General features: G+C 38.9%; 1 protein-coding gene across 3 annotated transcripts in view; it reads right to left on the bottom strand.

The window, feature by feature from the left end:
• Positions 1-21614, bottom strand: part of gpd2 (glycerol-3-phosphate dehydrogenase 2 (mitochondrial)) — an 83568-nt gene that overhangs the window by 28312 nt on the left and 33642 nt on the right. For all 3 annotated transcript variants that reach the window (XM_049570314.1, XM_049570315.1, XM_049570316.1), the window contains 5 exons: positions 21085-21191; positions 15488-15659; positions 6151-6275; positions 5966-6063; positions 5650-5813 (listed from right to left, as the gene is read on the bottom strand). In XM_049570314.1, coding sequence (XP_049426271.1) covers positions 5650-5813; positions 5966-6063; positions 6151-6275; positions 15488-15659; positions 21085-21191 — 666 coding nt within the window. The remainder of the gene's footprint in view (positions 1-5649; positions 5814-5965; positions 6064-6150; positions 6276-15487; positions 15660-21084; positions 21192-21614) is intronic.

Genomic DNA, 21614 nt, shown 5'->3' with positions numbered 1-21614 from the left:
AAACTGCTCAAAAACTCCTAAATTTCCAAGCTAAACTTCTAGGATATCTTTTAGGAAAATTCAAGGAAGTGTACTGGGAATTTTCAGAAAAACGTCACAGAAAATTTGCTGAAACATTTACAGGACATTGTTAACAAGGGTTACAGAAAAAATCTGGGAAATTAACTGGAAATTTTCCAGTAATAATCTTAAAAATAACTTCACTATTAAAAGGTATGCTTTTTTAATTGAAATTTTGCAGAGAAAAAAATGAATAAAATTCCTGAGTTGAACCTTCCTTGAGAATTTTCTGGAAATTCCAGGTAAATTTTTTCTAGTTTATCTTTCAGGAAATTTCAAGGATATGTACTGTGAATTTCTTGAAAAATGGGGGAAAAAATGCTGAAAACTTATGGAATATTTTCAACCAAGTTTACAGAATAATTCTGGGAAATTTACTGGAAATTTTTCAGGAATAAGTTTGAAAATAAGTTCACTATACTTTCTAAATTGAAATTTTGCAAACAAAAAAATAAAAATAAAATAAAATCCCAAATTCCTGATCTGAACTGCCCTTTGAAATTTTCTAGAAATCTTCCAGAAATTCATGTCAATTTCCAGGAAATTTATGTAAATTTCCAGGAAATATAAGATAAAATAATAAAATAAAATAAAATAAAATAAAAATCTATTTTTCTCGTTAAGAAATTTTCAAGGACATTTTCCAGGAATCCTACTGGAAATTTACCAGTCATTGAAACTGATAATAATAATTGTGTAACACTGTTATACCGTGAAACCATGATACGAGACGGTTATTGTACTGTGAAAATATATTGTTGCAACCCCATTTAGTGGTCTACCTCCAGATTATCATGTCTCAACATGTCCACCCTTGCAAATATTGTTGGTCTTTTAAATATGTCATTACATGAGAAGATCATATGTTCAGTACTCTTTATAAATAGCGTAAGCAGATCGTTATTGTTTTGTATTATGTTAGCATACTTTTACTCATGTTTCTGCATTTGATGGCTCCCCTGTTTCTCTTTGTATCATCACTGACTGTTTCCAGTGTACTCCCCAGTGCACAGGTTACCACAGCTAATGCAAGTCACCATACCAACATCTGCTACTGTCAAAACATTTGCTACAGAGGCTCATTAGCCATTTTATCCTGTTATTATACATACAAAAATATAATTTCTTTTTTATTCTTTGTCTCTACAGCTCATTTTATTGTAGAAACAGAGATTCAGTTGCATGAAAATGTTTCAAATTTCAAGAGGATGTGATCTTTTATGTCTGGTTTTTAACAAAAATGGGTTGCAATATCAATATTTTCACCAGTGAACACTCACAGTACTGGTCCCTGTAAGAAGAGACATGTCTGTTGTACCTACAGCAGCATTAACACACTGTAGTTTAATTTTCCAGAGCATTCGGGCCATTTAAACAAATATACCACCCAGCCAAATGAAAACAGGAGCATTAGGCCTACACATTTGCTGCAGAATAAAAAAGCTTCTGCTGTAGTTGGTGGCAGCAGGAGCTGCAGTAACCAAGACAGCGGAGGAAATAGCTGTTGCTCAGCCGGTCTGACCGTCTACGACGCTCCTCTGCGCTCTACACCGCCGGGAGAGAAGGTCAGATTTCGAAATGTCACCGGCGTGATTGTTCCAGACGGCATAATTGGAGAAAAGACACCCCACCCCTCCACCATCACCATCTCGGCCCTGTCCCCCCTCAGAGCAGATGATGGCGGCGGGTGGGGGTTGGGGGAGGAAATCAAACATATGCTGCTTTGCACCAAGAAAATGCTCTTACTTTTTCCAGCCTGCAGTCAATCCAGTCATATCTGGCCTCTTATATTTTATATTTAGAGAGTACAAAGGCTGTTTGTTTTGATTTTAAAAATCAAACTCAATATTTAGTGTGCAAGTATAAATAATAACATGTTAATTAATTCTAAAGTTTGCTAATTGCTTCCAAAACATGGAATTTGGTGGATTTTTTTTCTTTCATAAAATCAACAAAAGCCACATTTCCATGGTTCATTTTGTTACAATCTTTAAAAAGCAGCATACGTATTTTTTTGCTATTAATGACACAGATTTTGAAGGGTATCTTTGTGTCTAACTGTTGAATACCATAAATAAGAGACGTTAAAAGCCTCTTTAAGCGGCATCGGAATTTTTTTTTTTTTTACTTTTTATTATTTTTTAGTTGTTTTTTTTCCCCAGGGAGGTAGATAAACAATAATGAAAGAAAAGAACAAAACAATACCATATTTTACACTCAGAGCATTCACATTCTATACATTTGTCACACTGGAAGAAATGTTCACTGGTATTCTTAAACTAAAGAAAAAAAAGAAAAGAAAATTGATAACATCCAATTAGGAAACAAAGACAGAGCAGACAAAACAATCCTGCCTCTCTTAATATGCAAACAGTACCAACATACATATTGCATATACAACCAGCTCAACAAGATGATTATGTCAAGGTAAAGATCAAGATCACCCCGAAAAAACTCACCACATTGAAATCCCCAACCTCCCATCCTTTCCCTCCCACAGCCAACCACCAATGTATAAATAAAAAATAAAAAATAAAAAAAACACAGGAAAATTAATAAATAATTTAGGGGGAAAAAAATAATAATACTAATTATAATAATGAAAACAAATAAATAAAATAATAATAATAATAAAAAAAACTTAAATATATGGACCTATAACGAGAAGTAAAGTACAGTAAATTGGGCGTCTTGTTTACATAGCAAAGAATCTAACTTTATGAGATAGAGGTCTTAACTTCTTCTTGATCTAAAATGGAATTCCAACTCTCTATTGTTTGCTGACTAGCACCTTTTAATCTTGCTGTGGATAATTCTAATAAAACAATGTCTGCAAGTGATTGTTTCCATTGGTTAAGGGACGGAGTATGAGGAGGTTGCCATCTGAGTGCTAACATTTTTTTTGCTGCTGTGCTTCCTGTTAGCCAAAAACGTCTTTGAAATGAATTTAGCATTAATACATCGTTATCATTAAGGAGCATAATTTTCAGGGAGCAATGTATATTTATTTGTAATACTGTAGAAAGATAGTTAGAAACTTGCTCCCAAAAAGATTTAACCATGGGACACTCCCACATCATATGTAAGAAAGTACCGGTTACATTTAAAGGGCAAAGTAAACAATTTGGTGTTGTAATAATTTCATTCTATGGGATTTTTTGGATCGAAATTCCAAGCTTGGATGGCAGGTGGTGAAGATGCTGTTCTATTTGACATATCTTTATATATTACAGAAACATATCTTTTAGGAAAACTAGATATCTTTTTAACAAAAATAAATAAAGTATGGTTGGGTGGTTGAGACCAGGGAACGCCATAGGCCCGCATAGCTGAGCAAAGTTGTAAGTGTAAAAAGAAAGAGGAGCCAGGCAAATTATAATAATCTTTCAGATCTGGAAAAAAGGGTCTGAGACCATTAGTATCCATGACATCCCCTAAAGTATGTAAACCTGAGTTGGACCACTGGTAAGATACAAAACAGGAAGCACCCTTACGTAATGTGGGATTATGAAATAAAGGAGTTTGGGCGTGCCACTTAATGTCCCAGTTATGTAGCTTTTCATATTTACGCCAAGTTGATACCGCATGAGAAATTTAAAAAATAAAGATTAGCAGCCTGTTGTCATCAGAAATGACAAGCCAATACTTAAAATGTTCTTCAAAATGCCTTCACTGTCACAGGGAAGTGAGGGCATCTGACCAGCGTGTCAACACTTTTTGTTCGGCACCAGTAGAGATGAAGGCCACAGGGAAAGATTTACATCTGAGGCCCTTTTTCATCTCCTGTTTGGCTTAATCATATAAATTCTACACTATTTCCTTAATATTACAATCCATTCAGAGGCAGAATTTCCTTAAACAAGTTAAAATTCTTTCCTTTTTTTAAATATTGCATATTGTGCTCATTGGTGTTGATGCTGCAGTTGTAAGTGAGACTGAATGTCAGGGGAGACTATACTAAAAGCTTTAATAAACTGGGTACTGGTTTCATAAAACAGGAAATGATTTTTATGAATATGTCATAAATCAATACTATAATCTTTGAATCCTTGTTTGTTTTTTTTGCACAGTTTTCATTTCTTCGGCAGAGTTGCTGTAAACCTTAACCATCTATGCGGTATCCTATTTGACAACTCAGAATGCTGTTGTTTTTTTGTTTTGTTTTTTATGACAAAATTGTCATTAGGGTTAGGGTTAGAGCTTAGAATTGTTAAACCCGCAGTTGTATGCCCCTGCCAACCAGTGAAGTCACAGTATATTTCCATGTCTGTCCAGACTTATATGTAGCAAAGACAGTAAACAATGCTTTAAATATGGATGCTGCTGCAAAGAAGCTACAAATTCTAAAATGTTGATGCTTCACACACATCTTCAACCCAGCACAGTTTCAAGGTGGACACCCAAGACTAGAGTCCCCAATTAAATATCTGACCACATATCTCCCTTTTTGTAGATACAATGTTGAATCATGGCCAGAAAAGTGTTTTTACCGAAAATTATGATGTCACAGTAAAGTTAAACTTTGACCTTTTGGTTATAAAATGTCATCACTCACTTTGAGACATTTGTATGAAATTATGTCATAATTAGTGTATGAAGTTATGGCCAAAAACATGTTTTGCTTTGACCTATGACCACAAATTCTAATCAGGTCATTGTCCAAGTCTATGTGAACGCTTGTGCCAAATTTATAGAAATTTCCTCAAGATCTTGTTGAGATATCTCGTTCCTGAGCGTGAGCAGACAGACTGGATGCTGAGACATAAAAATGTAAGCCAACATAAATGTTTTTGTCACTTATATCATTACCTTTTTTATGATTTATATTTGGAGGGTAATCATGATTTGGAACTACAGCACCCAAAATGATTTCAGGAAAGCCAGCAGTGAGTATAATGTTTCCACAGATTCACAGATACAACATGGGCACATTGTTTTTTAGCCATTTATATTCGGGCACCTTTTTAAAGTGTGCTGGATTAGCTATTAGTAGTTTCTGTTTGAAATTTTACTGCTGATGTACAGACAATTATCACTGGATTACTTTGACACTAAAGAAAACCTAGGAACATGATGATTCTTGGGGAAAATCTGACATTTAGGAGTGGATTTATGGAGTTAATCCATCAGACAGATTATATTCTTGGAAAGTAACAGTGAATTAAAATGTGTGTATCATTTCTGTGTGTTCAGATTGACTGATTTACGACTCTGAGAGGAAAAGTCAAACAGGCCCTAAGGGTTAAAACAAAGCAAACAAAGAGTCCGACACAGAAGTCTGCATACTGTCAGGTGTTTAAGAACCAGCTGTACCTAAATTATGGTGTTATTTCATACTATTTTTCATCAGCTAACTGATCCAATTTATCACCACTGGAAAAGAACAAGAAAAACTGTGTAAAAGGGCAAAAGCAACAAGACTGACTCAGCTGCTTTGTTTGTGTTTACAGAAAATAAAAACCTGAGAAATGAATCAACAAACGGAGCATGTTTTTAGGTTACTGTCCACAAACACCAGTGTCGATGTGAAAATATAATACATAAAGTCTCTGCTGGCCTGAGACGAAGTACTGTGGAGTTCTGACTCACCGTCATAGTAGACGATGGCCCCTACCAGCTTGTCCTTTTTCAGCATGGGGAAAAGCTCCAAAGCCTTGGTCTTACTGAGGACATAGCTGCTCTTCAGATTCTCGATCCCAGCCACCAGGTCGTACATCTTGATCCCTGCCCAGTAGTAAGGCAACTGCCACCATCTTGGACATTAACATAGTGATTAAAGTTAGATGGGAACTACATTTTTTCCGTTCATTTTACATCATCATATGCCACAGCAAACATTCAGATGCTGATGTTAATTACTACATGTCTTATGCATTTTTTGTCATGTAAGAATCCTGACACTCACTTGTAAACAGGAAGCATGATGGGTAGCGGCGCAGATAGATGAGGTGCAATCTCCAGGAGGTTGGCTCGCTCGTGCAGGGCCTCTTTCACCATCATGTACTGTTAAGGTAAAAGAAAGAGGAAGTTAATGACAAAAAAGGGCAACGAATCAACATGAAAATAAAATATAAGAGGATGAAGGAGAACCTGTTCGTAGTCTAACTGCATGATGGCCTTTTGGAGGTATCGCACCCCACCATGGATTAGCTTGGTACTCCGACTGCTTGTACCTGAAGAGAAATCGCTTCTCTCTACGACAGCAGTCTTGAGGTCTGGGAAGAAAAGACAAAGGATAAATAAATATACCTGTAGAGTACTATATGTTGGGAAAATGCTGCAGTAGAGACTGATGATTACATTTAGTTTCACTGAGAGAAAAGTGACTCTTTTTATTTCATTTAACCCAAAACACCATAAATAGAAATATAGAAAAAATGGCATGCTTTTAGACTACAAGTCAGCCCAGTTGCCAGAGGAAATCTTAGCAGTGGATGTTTCAGCAAACCATGAATATGTTACATTTGAATGTTTCATATCGATGTTTCTAAAGTAGTCTAATATATGAGCTGACTTAATCATCTGGAGGTGAAGGGGGTTGTGGACAGCAAGACGCCTGCCAAACTGCAGACTATGTTTCAAGAGAAACTGGCAACACAACAGTTTGGATTTAGCAAGTCATTGCTGTGTTTCCAGCTGCTTTTTAGGCTCCAAATCTAGGTGTTTTGTAGGAACTTGTCGTTGTTTTTCCAGCAGGAATAGTGCAACAAAAGCCATGGTTGCATTTCTTGCAGGGATAGTAGCAAAAAAAAGTGGTTGTTTCTACTGAGTCATCGCTGCTCTTTCTGGCCAGGATGATAAACAACTGTTTTTCCTGAGACATCACTACGTTTCTTGCTGAGATAGCGGCACGAGAAGCAGTTGTTTTTTACAGAGATATCGCTGTGTTCCCTGCTGTAATACTGGCCGGAAAGCGGTTGTTTTGAGGTGTTTTTTTGTGACTAAACATAAACACACTTTAACTACAGTGTTGTTGAAACAAAGTTGTATCTGAAGTCTCAGTTTTATCCAGTTTAGTTCTTAAATCAGATAAAGTTATTATTGTCTGTGATTTCAATATTCATGTTGACGTTGATAATGACTCCCTGGCCACCGCGTTTATCTCATTATTAGACTCCACTGGCTTCAGTCAGGGTGTACATAAACCCACTCACTGTTTTAACCACACCCTCGATCTAGTCCTGACGTATGGAATTGAAATTGAAAACTTACTAGTCTTTCCCTCTCTATCAGATCACTACTTTATAACTATTGCTTTCTTTCTATATGATTACATGCCACTCAGCAACAGTTACTATATTATGTGTTTGTCAGATAGTGCTGTAGCAAAATTTAAGGCAATGATTCCATCGGCTTTAAATTTAATACTTTAATACTCTTGTTGATAGCACTGCAGGCTCGCTGCAAACAACACTCGACTCGGTTGCACATCTTAAAAATAAGTTAACGAAGCAAAGAAAGTTCGCTCCCAAACCCAAAAATTAAAACAAATATCGCGAACATTTGAAAGGAACTGGTGATTAACCAAACTGGAAGAATCTTGTTTGGTCTGGGAGGACAGTCTCAAAACTTATAAGAGGGGCCTCCGCAATGCCAGAGCAAACTATTACTCAGCTTTAATAGAAGACAATAAGAACAACCCCAGGTTTCTTTTCAGCATTGTAGCTAGGCTGACTGAGAGTCAGAGCTCTACTGAGCCTTGTATTCCTTTAGCCCTTAGCAGTAATGATTTTATGAGCTTTTTTAATGACAAAATTCTAACTATTAGAGGCAAAATTCATGACCTCTTGTCCTCAGACAGTACATATCTGCCCTCAAACACAGCTGTACGACCTGATATATATTTAGATTGCTTCTCCCACATTACTCTTTAACAACTGACCCTTAATGATTTCTTCATCCAAGTCATCAATGTGTCTTTTAGACCCCATCCCAACTAGGCTAAGGAAGTCTTACCTTTAGTTAACACTTACAAATTATTAGTGCGCAATCGCGATGTCAGGCTATGCAATTACATAACCGCATAAAAGGCTGTGATTTGCGATTTAATGTAAATAAATGTTAACGTGTGTGCCTGTGAACGTGACTGCCTCTGCTCTGCTGTAGTATCTGGAGTTTGTTGACATTACGCCCACAAGCTATCCTGGTGTGTACAGCATGTATGGTCAGGTGACCACCCGGCCTGCAGCAGTGACCAACATAGACGCTGAAGAAGAGCATGAACACGACCATGAACAGGCTGAGTTGGTGGCGAAAAAAACGCAACATCTATTAAATGGCAATACTTTGGATTCAGGTACGGCGACGTTGAACAGAAAGACATGCTGTGTAAAAGTTTAAAAGTTAAAGTCGCCACGTCCCACGGGAACACGACCAGTCTATATCAACACTGACAGCACAGAGAATAGTAGGAAGAATGCATACGAGCGTAAGCCAAGCCGTGTAACGTTAAAGACAAAGGGAAAACTAAAAGCTGCCAGAGCCTCACAAAACAACATCCAAGCACAATTACACATACATGTGTAAGTGTCAAGGGGAAATCACAGACTCCATAACAATCTATATAATAACAAATTAAAAACTGAGCAATTTTGCTCGGGTTCAGCCCACTTGATATGCTGCTGTGTTGTGCAATGGCCTGTTCAGGTGCTGGAATTTGTCATTTACGTGACAACGCCTGAACACAACACAGGCTTTGCTCCACTGTAGGTACAGTGCCGTGCTGCGCTGCTGTGTGAGCAATGTGTTTGACTGTGCTCAGTCTGTTGATGGTCTTTTAGACACTGTCCGTAACAATAACTATGTTAGGTCAGGTCAGTGCCCCCCTAATATTATGTAGGGGAAACACTGAATCAAGCAAGAAGACTAATGATACCATTTATGTATTATAATGTAACTGCAATCGCAAATCGCGATATTGTCCACTCAAATCGCAATCGCACATTTTTATTAAATCGTGGCAGCACTATTAGACATGATCAAAATATCTCTATTAACAGGCTATGTACCACAGTCGTTTAAGGTAGCTCTCTCCTAAAAAAGCCCACCCTGGATCCAGAGGTGTTAGCCAACTATAGACCAATATCTAATCTTCCCTTTATGTCAAAGATCCTTGGAAAAAGTAGTCGCAGACCAGCTGTGTGATTTTCTCCATGATAATAATTTATTTGAGGAATTTCAGTCAGGATTTAGAGTGCATCATTAGCCTGGTTCCAGACCATAGACCCTGCCCACTCAACTGAGTACGCTTGCATCTCTGGTCTGGCATACTGCAATGAATTTGCGATTTATCTCGTCCAAACGATGGACGGACCAATGAACGCCGGGGGTCTAGCGATTAGCCAATCAGCGCCACGCTGATGTCAAGCTGTACACCGGTGGGTGACTGGTGAGGATAGCAACAATGGCGACCGCAACAGATCTTACAGACCACAATAACGATGCTATCGAGGTATTTCGCCACTACTTGCATTAATGGAGGACCAAATTAAGGAAGCTGCTAAACTGGATTTAACGGCGATGCAGCTGGGCATGCACGTCGACGGAGACATTTTAAACGGGCAATGCTCACTTGATTTCGGCACCCCCAAGGCATGGATACTAATGACGTCAGATTCTGGGTGAGTTGTTGATTTCTACTGATTGGTTAGGGAAAAATAAAATCCCCCCCCCCCCCCCCCCCCTTTGTAAAGCCTTCAATGGAAGCCATGTCAGACTGAAGGTTCTGGGAGCTTCAGTCTGACACTCAGGCTAGTGCATCATAGCACTGAGACAGCACTAGTTAAAATTACAAATGACCTTCTGATTGCTTCAGACAGGACTTGTCTCTGTATTTGTTTTATTAGATCTAAGTGTGGCGTTTGACACTACTGACCATCAAATTCTACTGCAGAGACTGGAACATTTAATTGGCCTAAAAGGTTCTGCACTAAGCTGGTTTAATTCTTATTTATCTGATCGTTTTCAGTTCATTCACGTTCACGATGAATCATCTTCACATACTAAAGTTTGTTTTGGAGTTCCACAAGGTTCTGTGCAAATCTGTTCACTTTAAATATGCTTCCCTTAGGCAACATCATTAGAAATCACTCTAAATCTCCATTGTTATGCGGATGATACACAATAACTAAACTAAACTTTAAAAATGCCTTAAAGACATAAAAGTTATTGTTCTTGGCCCCAAACAACTCAGAAACTCTTTATCTGATGTAGTTTCTCTGGAAGCATTGCTCTGGCCTCTAGCTGACTGTTAAATATCAGGTCTCTATCGTCTAAAGCAGTGTTAGTAAACGAATTAATATCAGATAATCATATTGATTTACTCAGTCTCACTGAAACCTGGCTGTGTCCAGATGAATATGTCGGTCTAAATGAGTCCACTCCTCCCAGTCATAATAATACCCACATTCCTCGAGGCAGTGGCCGAGGAGGGGGAGTTGCAGCCATTTTTAACTCTAGTCTGTTAATCAGCCCTAAACCTAAACTAGATTATAATTCATTTGAAAGCCTCGTTCTTAGTCTTTTACATCCGACCTGGAAAACCTCGCAGTCACTTTTATTTGTTATAGTGTACCGTGCTCCTGGCCCGTATTCTGAATTTGTATCTGAATTCTCAGAGTTTTTATCCAGTTTAGTTCTTAAATCAGATAAAGTGATTATTGTAGGCGATTTTAACATTCATGTCGACGTTGATAATGACTCCCTGGCTACAGCGTTTATCTCATTATTAGACTCCATTGGCTTCAGTCAGGGTGTACATGAACCCACTCACTGTTTTAACCATACCCTCGATCTAGTTCTGACGTATGGAATTGAAATTGATAACCTAAAAGTCTTTCCACAGAATCCTCGCTATCGGATCATTATCTGATTACTTTTGATTTCTTTTACTCGATCACACGCCACTCAGCAACAGTTACTATACTAGATGTTTATCAGATAGTGCTGTCGCAAAATTTAAGGAAAAGATTACTCCGTCATTAAATTCAATACCAAGTCCCTCAGTAACAGAGGTTTCCCGTACCGACTTTGATCATTTTGTCGATAGCACTGTAGGCTCGCTGCGAACAACGCTCGACTCTGTAGCTCCTCTTAAAAAGAAGTTAAAAAAACAAAGAAAATTCGCTCCTTGGTATAACTCTCAAACCCGTAAGTTAAAACAAATATCGCGAAGGTTTGAAAGGAATTGGCGATTAACCAAACTGGAAGAATCTCGTTTAATCTGGACAGACAGTCTCAAAACTTATAAGAGGGCCTCAATGCCAGAGCAAACTATTACTCAGCATTAATAGAAGACAATAAGAACAACCCCAGGTTTCTTTTCAGCACTGTAGCCAGGCTGACTGAAAGTCAAAGCTCTATTGAGCCTTGTATTCCTTTAGCCCTTAGCAGTAATGATTTTATGAGCTTTTTTAATGACAAAATTCTAACTATTAGAGGCAAAATTCATGACCTCCTGTCCTCAGATAGTACCTATCTAACCTCAAACACAGCTGTAAAACCTAATATATATTTAGATTGCTTCTCCCCAATTTCTCTTCAAGAATTGACTGTAGTGATTTCTTCATCCAAATCATCAACGTGTCTCTTAGACCCCATCCCAACAAGGCTACTTAAGGAGGTCTTTCCTTTAGTTAACACTCATATATTAGATATGATCAATATATCCTTATTAACAGGCTATGTACCACAGTCTTTTAAGGTAGCTGTAATTAAACCTCTACTAAAAAAGCCCACCTTGGATCCAGAGGTGTTAGCCAACTATAGACCAATATCTAATCTTCCCTTTATGTCAAAGATCCTTGAGAAAGTAGTCGCAGACCAGCTGTGTGATTTTCTCCATGATAATAATTTATTTGAGGAATTTCAGTCAGGATTTAGAGTGCATCATAGCACTGAGACAGCACTAGTTAAAATTACAAATGACCTTCTGATTGCTTCGGACAAAGGACTTGTCTCTGTACTTGTTTTATTAGATCTTAGTGGCGTTTGACACAATTGACCATCAAATTCTACTGCAGAGACTGGATCACTTAATTGGCCTAAAAGGTTCTGCACTAAGCTGGTTTAAATCTTATTTATCTGATCGTTTTCAGTTTGTTCACGTTCATAATGAATCGTCATTACATCAAAGTTTGTTTTGGAGTTCATGAAGTTCTGTGCTCGGACCAATCCTATTTACTCTATATATGCTTCCTTTAGGTAACATCATTAGAAATCACTCTATAAATTTCCATTGTTATGGATGATACTCAGTTGTATTTATCGATGAAGCCAGAAGAAAGTAATCAATTAACTAAACTCCATAATTGCCTTAAGGACATAAAAACTTGGATGAGCACCAATTTCCTGATGTTAAATTCAGACAAAACTGAAGTTATTGTTCTTGGCCCCAAACAACTCAGAGACTCTTTATCTGATGACATAGTTTCTCTTGATGGCATTGCTCTGGCCTCTAGCACTACCGTAAGAAACCTCGGAGTAATATTTGATCAAGATTTGTCTTTTAATTCTCATTTAAAACAAACCTCACGGACTGCATTTTTTCATCTACGTAATATTGCGAAAATTAGGCCTATCCTGACCCGAAAAGATGCAGAAAAATTGGTCCACGCTTTTGTTACCTCTAGGCTGGATTACTGTAACTCTCTGTTATCAGGTAGCTCTAGTAAGTCCTTAAAAACTCTCCAGCTAATTCAGAATGCAGCAGCACGTGTACTAACAGGAACTAAGAAACGAGATCATATTTCTCCTGTTTTAGCTTCTCTGCACTGGCTCCTGTAAAATCCAGAATTGAATTTAAAATCCTACTGTTAACTTATAAAGCTCTAAATGGTCAAGCTCCGTCATATCTTAGAGAGCTCATAGTGCCTTATTATCCCACCAGAACACTGCGCTCTGAGAACGCAGGGTTACTCGTGGTACCTAAAGTCTCCAAAAGTAGATCAGGAGCCAGAGCCTTTAGCTATCAGGCTCCTCTCCTGTGGAATCATCTTCCTGTTACGGTCCGGGAGGCAGACACCGTCTTCACATTTAAGACTAGACTTAAGACTTTCCTCTTTGATAAAGCTTATAGTTAGGGCTGGCTCAGGCTTGCCCGTACCAGCCCCTAGTTAGGCTGACTTAGGCCTAGTCTGCCGGAGGACCCCCCTATAATACACCGGGCACCTTCTCTTCTTCTTCTCTCTCTCTCTCGTATTCTATTACTGCATCTTGCTAACTCGGCCATTCTGGATGTCACTAACTCGGCTTCTTCTCCGGAGCCTCTGTGCTCCACTGTCTCTCAGATTAACTCATATCGCAGCGGTGCCTGGACAGCGTGACGTGTGTGGTTGTGCTGCTGGCGTGGTCCTGCCAGATGCCTCCTGCTGTTGCTGCTGCCATCATTAGTCATTAGTCATACTTCTACTGTTATTATACACGACTATTGTCACACATGTATACTGCCAGATATTAATACATACTTTCAACATATTGTACCACAGTAGCCAGAACTATAACTATAATATTATTACTTTCAATAATGTTGTTGTAAGCTACTGTCATTACCTGCATCTCTCTCTCTCTCTCTGTCTCATTGTGTCATGTGGATTACTGTTAATTTGTTATGCTGATCTGTTCTGTACGACATCTATTGCACGTCTGTCCGTCCTGGAAGAGGGATCCCTCCTCAGTTGCTCTTCCTGAGGTTTCTACCGTTTTTTTTTCCCCGTTAAAGGGGTATGCTGTAAAGCCCTGTGAGGCAAATTGTGATTTGTGATATTGGGCTGTATAAATAAAATTGAATTGAAATTGAATTGAATAGCTCTATTGTAAAAAACCTCTGAGTAATATTTGATCAACATTTGTCTTTTAACTTTTAACGCGTTTTGTCATCTGCAAAAATTAGGCCTATCCTGTCCAAAAAAAAGATGCAGAAAAATTAGTCCATGCTTTTGTTGTTTTGTTAGGCTGACTTAGGCCTAGTCTGCCGGAGGACCCCCTATAATACACCGGGCACCTTCTCTCCTTCTCTCTCTCTCTCTCTCCTTTGCTTAACACTCATGTCCTGTTACTGCATCTCGCTAACTCCGCTGTACTGCATGTCACTAACTCGGCTTCTTCTCCAAAGCCTTTGTGCTCGCAGCTGTGCCTGGATCGTGTGGCGTGGTTGTGCTGCTGCCGCGGTCCTGCCTGTTGCCTCCTACTGCTGCTATTATTAGTCATACTTCTACTGTTATTATACACATGTGATTATTATTGTCACATATATATACTATCATATATTAACATATACTTACAATATTTTGTACCACAATAGCCGTAATTATCATTACAATATTATTACTTTAATTAATGTTGTTGTAAGCTACTGTCATTACTGTCTGTCCTGCATCTCTCTCTGTCTCTCTGTCTCTGTCTCCCTTTATGTCTCATTTTGTCATATGGAATACTGTAAATTTATTAAGCTGATCTGTTCTGCACAACATCTATTGCACCTCTGTCCATCCTGGAGGAGGGATTCCTCCTCAGTTGCTCTTCCTGAGGTTTCTACAATTTTTTCCCCCTTTAAAAGGTTTTTTTGGGGAGTTTTTCCTGATCCGCTGTGAGGGTCCTAAGGACAGAGGGATGTCATATACTGTAAAGCCCTCTGGCGCAAATTGTGATTTGTGATATTGGGCTTTATAAATAAAATTGAATTGAAATTGAATTGAATTAGTGAAGGTAGCACAAATTCTATGTTTGCCCATGAGCATAACTAATAGGTCTAAATGACCCGCAATTTCCACATACTCTGTCTGTGCTGTGGATCTGGAGCGACCAATGGCGCGTACCCTCGCCTACTGGATGCGTTTCTGGAGCACCACGCTGCGTAGCAGAGCCGCAAGCTCACATGGGAACTGCGAAATCATGCGATAAAAAGCAATTGATAAGTGTGAGCCAGACCAAAACAATAGTCAAAATACAAAATACTATGGTTTTCCACTTCAACTATGAGTTTCTCCTCATCCATCTTTCCTCGGACCCTCGCAGTGAATGACAACTTGTGTGACAGGATGTGACATGATTTTTAAAAATACTGAGAGTTTACAATCTGTAAATGCATTGTGTTGTATTTTGAAATTTACTGGATGCTGCGTGTGTTCCATTCCTGGTTTGGTGAGATCTGAGCTACGTGGCTTGACATACTATGGATGCGCAGTCATTGAAAAAAAGACCTGGCGTGTATCTCCAACGAAGCAAGGTGGAGTGCCGTGGCACTTCTGGGATGTTCCAGAGAAGCTGTGCAGCACGCACTGTTGAATTGCAGCTATCCACTAGAATGGGAGCGCATCTGCTACGCAGTGCACTGCGCAGACAGAGTATGTGGAAATTGTGGATGAGTGTTTATAATCATTTACCACATGGTGGTCCCAGCAAAGTGATGTAAAGCAGACAGATCACTCACTGCGTGTGACAGCGTCTAAGGCACATCCTGCACCAGTGGCACCTCCTCCTACAATTAGAACATCAAACTCCTCTGTGTTTTGGAGCCTCGCGAGCTGGGCCTGCCGAGAGGGAAGCTCATCCGCATAGGGAACCTTCAGCTCTGCTTCTGCTGCCACGTGGGCTAACCGAGCCTGGGTGTGACACAGATAGATACAACAACACAAACACAACAAGTACAGTAAATTTCAAGAATTAAAGATTCCCTTAATTGTGCAAAACTACAAGTTTCTATGTTAATTTCCATTTAGAGTCTATGTTAAATATTTGAAAGTATAGCAACACTTTCCTTGAGGTGCATTTTGAAACACTATAAGCACAGTGCAAGCATTCCCTGTACAATGTATTCATACATTATAATCAGCTCATAAAATTACATGTGATATAATGCATAATCACCTGCAATCATTTTCATACATTATGGATTTGACTGTGTAATGAGATTACTGTAAGACATACAGTCAAATGCTGCTGATAATATGCATTGTTTTGTTGTAAGGGATGGAATATAATGTATGTACGGAAGCCTAGAAGTGCATTTATTACTGTGATTATTATTTAGGGCTCCAGACTAACTTTCCATTTGGTGAACTGGTGCTAAAAGCTTTCTCAGTTAGTTGCACAATTTTTTTTGTTATTTTAATTCTTTAATTCATCTTGTTTTGTTTTTTTTTAATCCCCTAGCACTGATATCATTAAAAAGTTTAATAAAGCCCAACTGCTGCTGAGTTTCTGAAGATGATAACAATACAGATTTAAAAACACAAGAGACAAAAAAAGGTATTGGTTATTTTACATTAATTGATGACAAAAAACAAATATTTGTGTTTCAAAGAAAATCTTAACACAAATGTAGAGGATTTTTTTTTTAATTAACCTTTATTGGATACTGTTGAGGTACTGTTACTTAACAACCTAAATATTTGGTGATTCCTTAATACTGTATGTGCTACAAGCTAATTTATTAATCTAGCTCTAGAAATAAGTAATTATACACTATACATTAATATATACAGTGGTAGAAAAACGTAACCATTTTTCAATTACATAAATGTTACACCTACATGTAAGACAAGCCCTAGTTTCCAGTTTTAGGATTTTTTTTATTTTAAAAAAAGTTTGTAATTAACATTAATGAAAATGTTACTATTCCTATTGAGTCAGTTTAATTAAGTATTTCCATTTTATGCTGAGAAATGTTGTGCTTTGACTGCACTATATTTAGCTGACAGCTAAGATTCAGATTCTTCAAAAAAAATGTGATTCGTTCAGAAAATATGATGCCTTGGTATACATCAAACTACCCAACAGTATATGAAGCGGTTAACGTATAATACACTTCTGCAAAATTAATACTTATGATACTTTTAAGGTCCCGTGTGTCGGATTTAGAAGGATATATTGGCAGTATTGGAAATTAAATATAATGCATGTGTTTTCTTTAGTGTATAATAACTTAAAAATAGTAGTTGTTGTGTTTTTGTTACCTTAGAATGATTTCTATAAATAGCAAGCAAGTCCTCATCTACAGATATCGCCATGTTGCACTGCCATGTTTCTACAGTAGCCCAGAACGGACAAACCGAACACTGGCTCGTGATGGGGCCATCCGTGTTTTTGTGTCGGCCGTCGAAGTTAGCAGCCTCTCTGTGTTGATCCAAACAGCATCAGAAAAATACCACATTTTCAAAGTGAAACTGCTTTATTAATTGTTTTATCGGTTTAAATCACCTGGTTTATTTGTTTTGAAGATGAAGAGACCTTTGCGGATAATTCTGCTTCCAATAAGAACCTACTGACCAATGAACACTGAAGGAATTACAACCAGGAGTTCAAGCTCAGTGCAAGGGAGACATTCCAGCTGGTTACAAACCTCACTGTTCAATGCCACTAAAGCCTAGTTCACATCACACAATTTTCATCCTGATTTTGCGTCGCGGAGACTATCGTAATCTTTTGAGTGTTCACACCTGGCAAAGTGTATTTCTGTCATTGGGAGTCTCGGCAACCGCGTTACAACCTGTGTGTGCACACCACAAGATTTCTCCACCGAGCCTTCGCCAACAGAGCCCCAGCTAACACGGTGATGTCACCAAACGACACATCGTAAAGGCATGGATATTCTTTCCAGTGTTGAATCAGATCTGCCTCCGGGGCCTGGGTCCAAACACAACACGCTCCCCGTGATCCTGTGGACGACGCCATTGTTGTTGTTGCTTGCCGGCTTGTCAGTGTTGCTAGATCTTGGGAGAGAAACAAGCAACCAGGGCAATGGAAACATGCCGAAAAGAAGTGACTATCATGTGTTTAAATAACTTATTAGACGGATATATATAGAGAAAGGTGACATTTAGAAAGCAAGCCCAAATAAGCAACTCCACTTCAGAAAAAAAACCCAAAGTCGCGGCTAATAAGCGGACCTGGCAAGTGGCAACCCTGCAGCTTGTCCTCCTCACATTTCTTCCGTCCTCCTGCATGCTGATGTGGGACATATTCCACCTCTCATTGGCTGATGTTTGTTGTCAGTCGTGTCAGACCTCTCCAGTTTTTTGGCATGCCAGATATCCAGTCCCAGTCACAGACATGGGGGCGACTTGCTCGTAGGCTTGTTCACACGAGGGCTCGTCGTGGCAGACTATCTGCCGACTCACCTCCAACCCAAGGTGGCTCTCAAGATCCTCTGCCACGTCAAAATCATGGTGAAAATCGTGTAATGTGAACTAAGTCCTACACACTGCTCCTTTAAGTATATATTTCAAGTAGTGGTTACATATAGGTATACTCGCCTATTGTTGACCGGCTTTGTATCATAATGTGTAAAATAACTGGGTTATACTACAGTACATTTTGCAAGCGCCCAGATTTGCCAGCGTAAAATCTGCAGTGAGCCTTATTGTTTCCTGTGTCAAAACAATAATGTCACAACCAGCAGGATCATTTATTGGTCCGTTTTGGCGCAGTGAATTTTGGTAGTTGTAGGTTTTCTAACTCTTGAGCAAAAGCAAGTGCAACAGACTTCTTTTTCTTTTTTATCTGGTCATATTTGCATCTTTGTACTGCATAGAAACACCAGCTTTATGAAAACACCATCTTTCAAGCAGTGAAATACTTTTAGAGTTTGGATGCAGGACTTTTATTTGTAACAGAGTATTTTTACTTCATAGTATTGCTACTTTTACTTAAGTAACAGTCTGAATACTTCTACCAAATGTAGCAAAAGTGTAGTTGGAATGCCTTTTTAACAAATCCAAGAATATCCTTTTAATCAAGCTATTCTTGGTTGTGAAGGTTATATTATAATGTGCTTATGATGTCACTTTCACCTTTAGTTTTCAAGTGAAGTGTTGCTAAAAAACATTATATATACATTCTTTATGTGATTAGTAGCGAAGGAAAGTTTGCTGAGGGTTACTATCTGCTGCAACATGCTGCTCAACTTTGCAAAACCCATAAAATAAAACCAGAGTCTTTTCAACATCATTTATATCCATTGTTTGATTAGCAAAAATAATTAATTGAAAGAAATATTCACAACAACGATAAAGAAAAAAAACACAGCTCCCCTCTGACACAAGGATGTGGGTTTTCACTTCTAATGAAATATTCATTCATTTTTCTATTTAGCAGTTGAAGCTAAATGATTGCATCAAGCTGCTTTGAAGCAAACGTGGCATTTGACTTGCAAATAGTAGCAGGCGTTTGTAATTTAGGTCTGCAACCGCAAACGAGACGATGATATAATCATTGTCTATTTTTGATGATGCATACAGACAAACACCTCCACAGAATTAAGTGCCAGCGTGCCCCCTGTAATCAAGTTAAGTCAGTGAATGGCAGAGCAAGGCCCACGCTAATAGCCAATCGGCCGCTGTCTTGAAAACTTCACCAAGCCATATGCCCTTGCTAAAGGAGACAAGATGGACATTCATCTCATCAGCATTGCAATTACTGGGATTAGAGGCATGCATGATTACAAACTATTGTAAAAATAATTATATTTCATCAGGGTCGACTTCTTGCTTACCAATCCATGCTTGGTTGAGAGGACGACGATGGGCAAGAGAAGACATTATCACGCCAGGACACAAAACAAAAGTTCACATTAGGTTGCACAGTCATATAAAGTCTGGTATGTAGTTGTGTGGTGTGCCAAAAATAGGTCTACGCCAGGTCAGGGGTCAGGGGAAGCACAGCTGCTTGTCAATCTCAAATGAAGCCCTGTGGTTATATACAGTTATGTGTTCATGAAGACAATCAGTGGCTGAGTTTCTAGGCTTAACACTAGGACATGAAGTAGTGTCTTCCAAGGACAGCAATGCTCCCAGGGTCACCAGTCATGAGGGTGAATGTTTGCCTGTTCTCTGAGAAGCTGCATTTTCTTCATTCCTTGAATTTATGCTGCTGTCCTTCGACAGTGTCAAGCAGCAAACTGGCTAGTCAAGAAACAGGGTCAAAACATACAATTTGTTAAATGGATTCAAGGGTGAGTTTGGCATTTTTCAACCCGGACCCTGTTTTCCCATCTTTTTTGTGTCTAAGTGAGTAATGGAGACAGCTATGTTTTTTTTAATTGGTCCAATAATAAGCAAAAGTGCTGCAGCTGGCAGCAACAAAACAGGCCGAAATGTAACCACTCTAGGCATGTGCGCACTGTCAACTTAGGTCCACTTAAAGTGCTTGTTTTCACCACTGACAGGCTCAGATTATTATTTTAGGTGTTTCTTCTTCTGGAACACTTATTCGTCTTCTTGCTGAGAGTTAGATGAGTGGTTTGATATCACGCTCATATCTGTAAATAAAGTATGAAGTTACAGCTGGCTAACTTAGCTTAGCGCAAAGACTGACAACAGAAGGAAACAGCTAGCCTGGCTCTGTTTAAACAAAATTTTACTTTACTTACGTTTGATTTTATTACTTTATTTTGAAAAGCCAGGTAGTAAAACAGCCACACCCCTAAACCCTAAAACTCAGAGAACAAGTTGACCGTAAAACCCTCAATTACAAACTGTGAACAAGGTATATTTTATTGGACCAGGAAGTAGAAGAAAGGAAATTTGAGTTGGGAAAGCTCCATAAGAGTTATTCAACAAAGTAAAAACTTGCTGGTGAAGAACCTCTGATTATTTATCATCATTTCTAAGCAGTTCAGGGTCCAGTGCCAGCATGCTGCAAGGGAACTGAAGTCTCCTGCACAGCAGCTGAAAGGTGCCCAACAAAAAAAAGAACAGAAAGAGAAAACACGCCCTACAGACGACAGCACATTCCAACATCGAGCTCGGACATGCCCTTGAAGGCAGTCCCTCCCTGCTTGGTTGACTTGTTTCAGACCAAAACAAATGCTATTCTTAAAACTCTGCTGTTGTCGTGCACAAAATGTTTAAGTCTGAGTTTAAATTTTTATACCTGTCAGGATGAAAAAAGCATGCATCGCAACATAAACAACATTTGCCTTCTGACAAATCCTGCAAAACTGGAATTCATGCAACAAAGAGTAATCATGCAACAGGAAAGACAAGAAAACAGATAGAGTACAAACTGAGACATCTTTCATCAGCTTACCTGCGTCTTCTTGTATTCAATCAGCTGTGACAGGCCAAACACCGTGGCTACCGCCCCTCCGCCTATGATTGCCGTCCGTTTCAGAGCCCTCCTGAACGCCATGGTCCCTGTAGGAGTAAAAGTAAAGTGCAGTGAGGAGATAGAGCAGAGACACACAGGTTATAGGGCTCTGACATGACAGGTGATCATGTGAGGGAGGTATGTAAGAAAGTATGGAGGGTGGGAGGATCCAAAAAGCTGCAAGTCAGGTCGAATGGTCATAAAAGAGAGGTGTGTAGAACAGGAATGCTGTGTTTATGTCACTGTTGCACCAATTAAAAGGAGCAATAAGTGAAATTCATCATTTCTAGATTGAAGGAATTAAAAAAATTGCTACGTAAAGAACTAGAGGCGTAATTTCATCTGGAGTATAGCATGACCTCACACACCCTCTCTCTGTGCTGATCTCCAGCCGATTGTTAACAAGCCAGTCCGGCAGCGTGTTCATGTACGTTCATGTGAATTCCCCCATGCAGCCCGGCGGGCAGTCT

This window comes from Epinephelus fuscoguttatus, linkage group LG24, assembly GCF_011397635.1.
Source record: "Epinephelus fuscoguttatus linkage group LG24, E.fuscoguttatus.final_Chr_v1".
Lineage (NCBI taxonomy): Eukaryota > Metazoa > Chordata > Actinopteri > Perciformes > Serranidae > Epinephelus > Epinephelus fuscoguttatus.
Note: the sequence above shows the minus strand (reverse complement) of the source record. Positions and strands in the feature narration are given on the sequence as shown.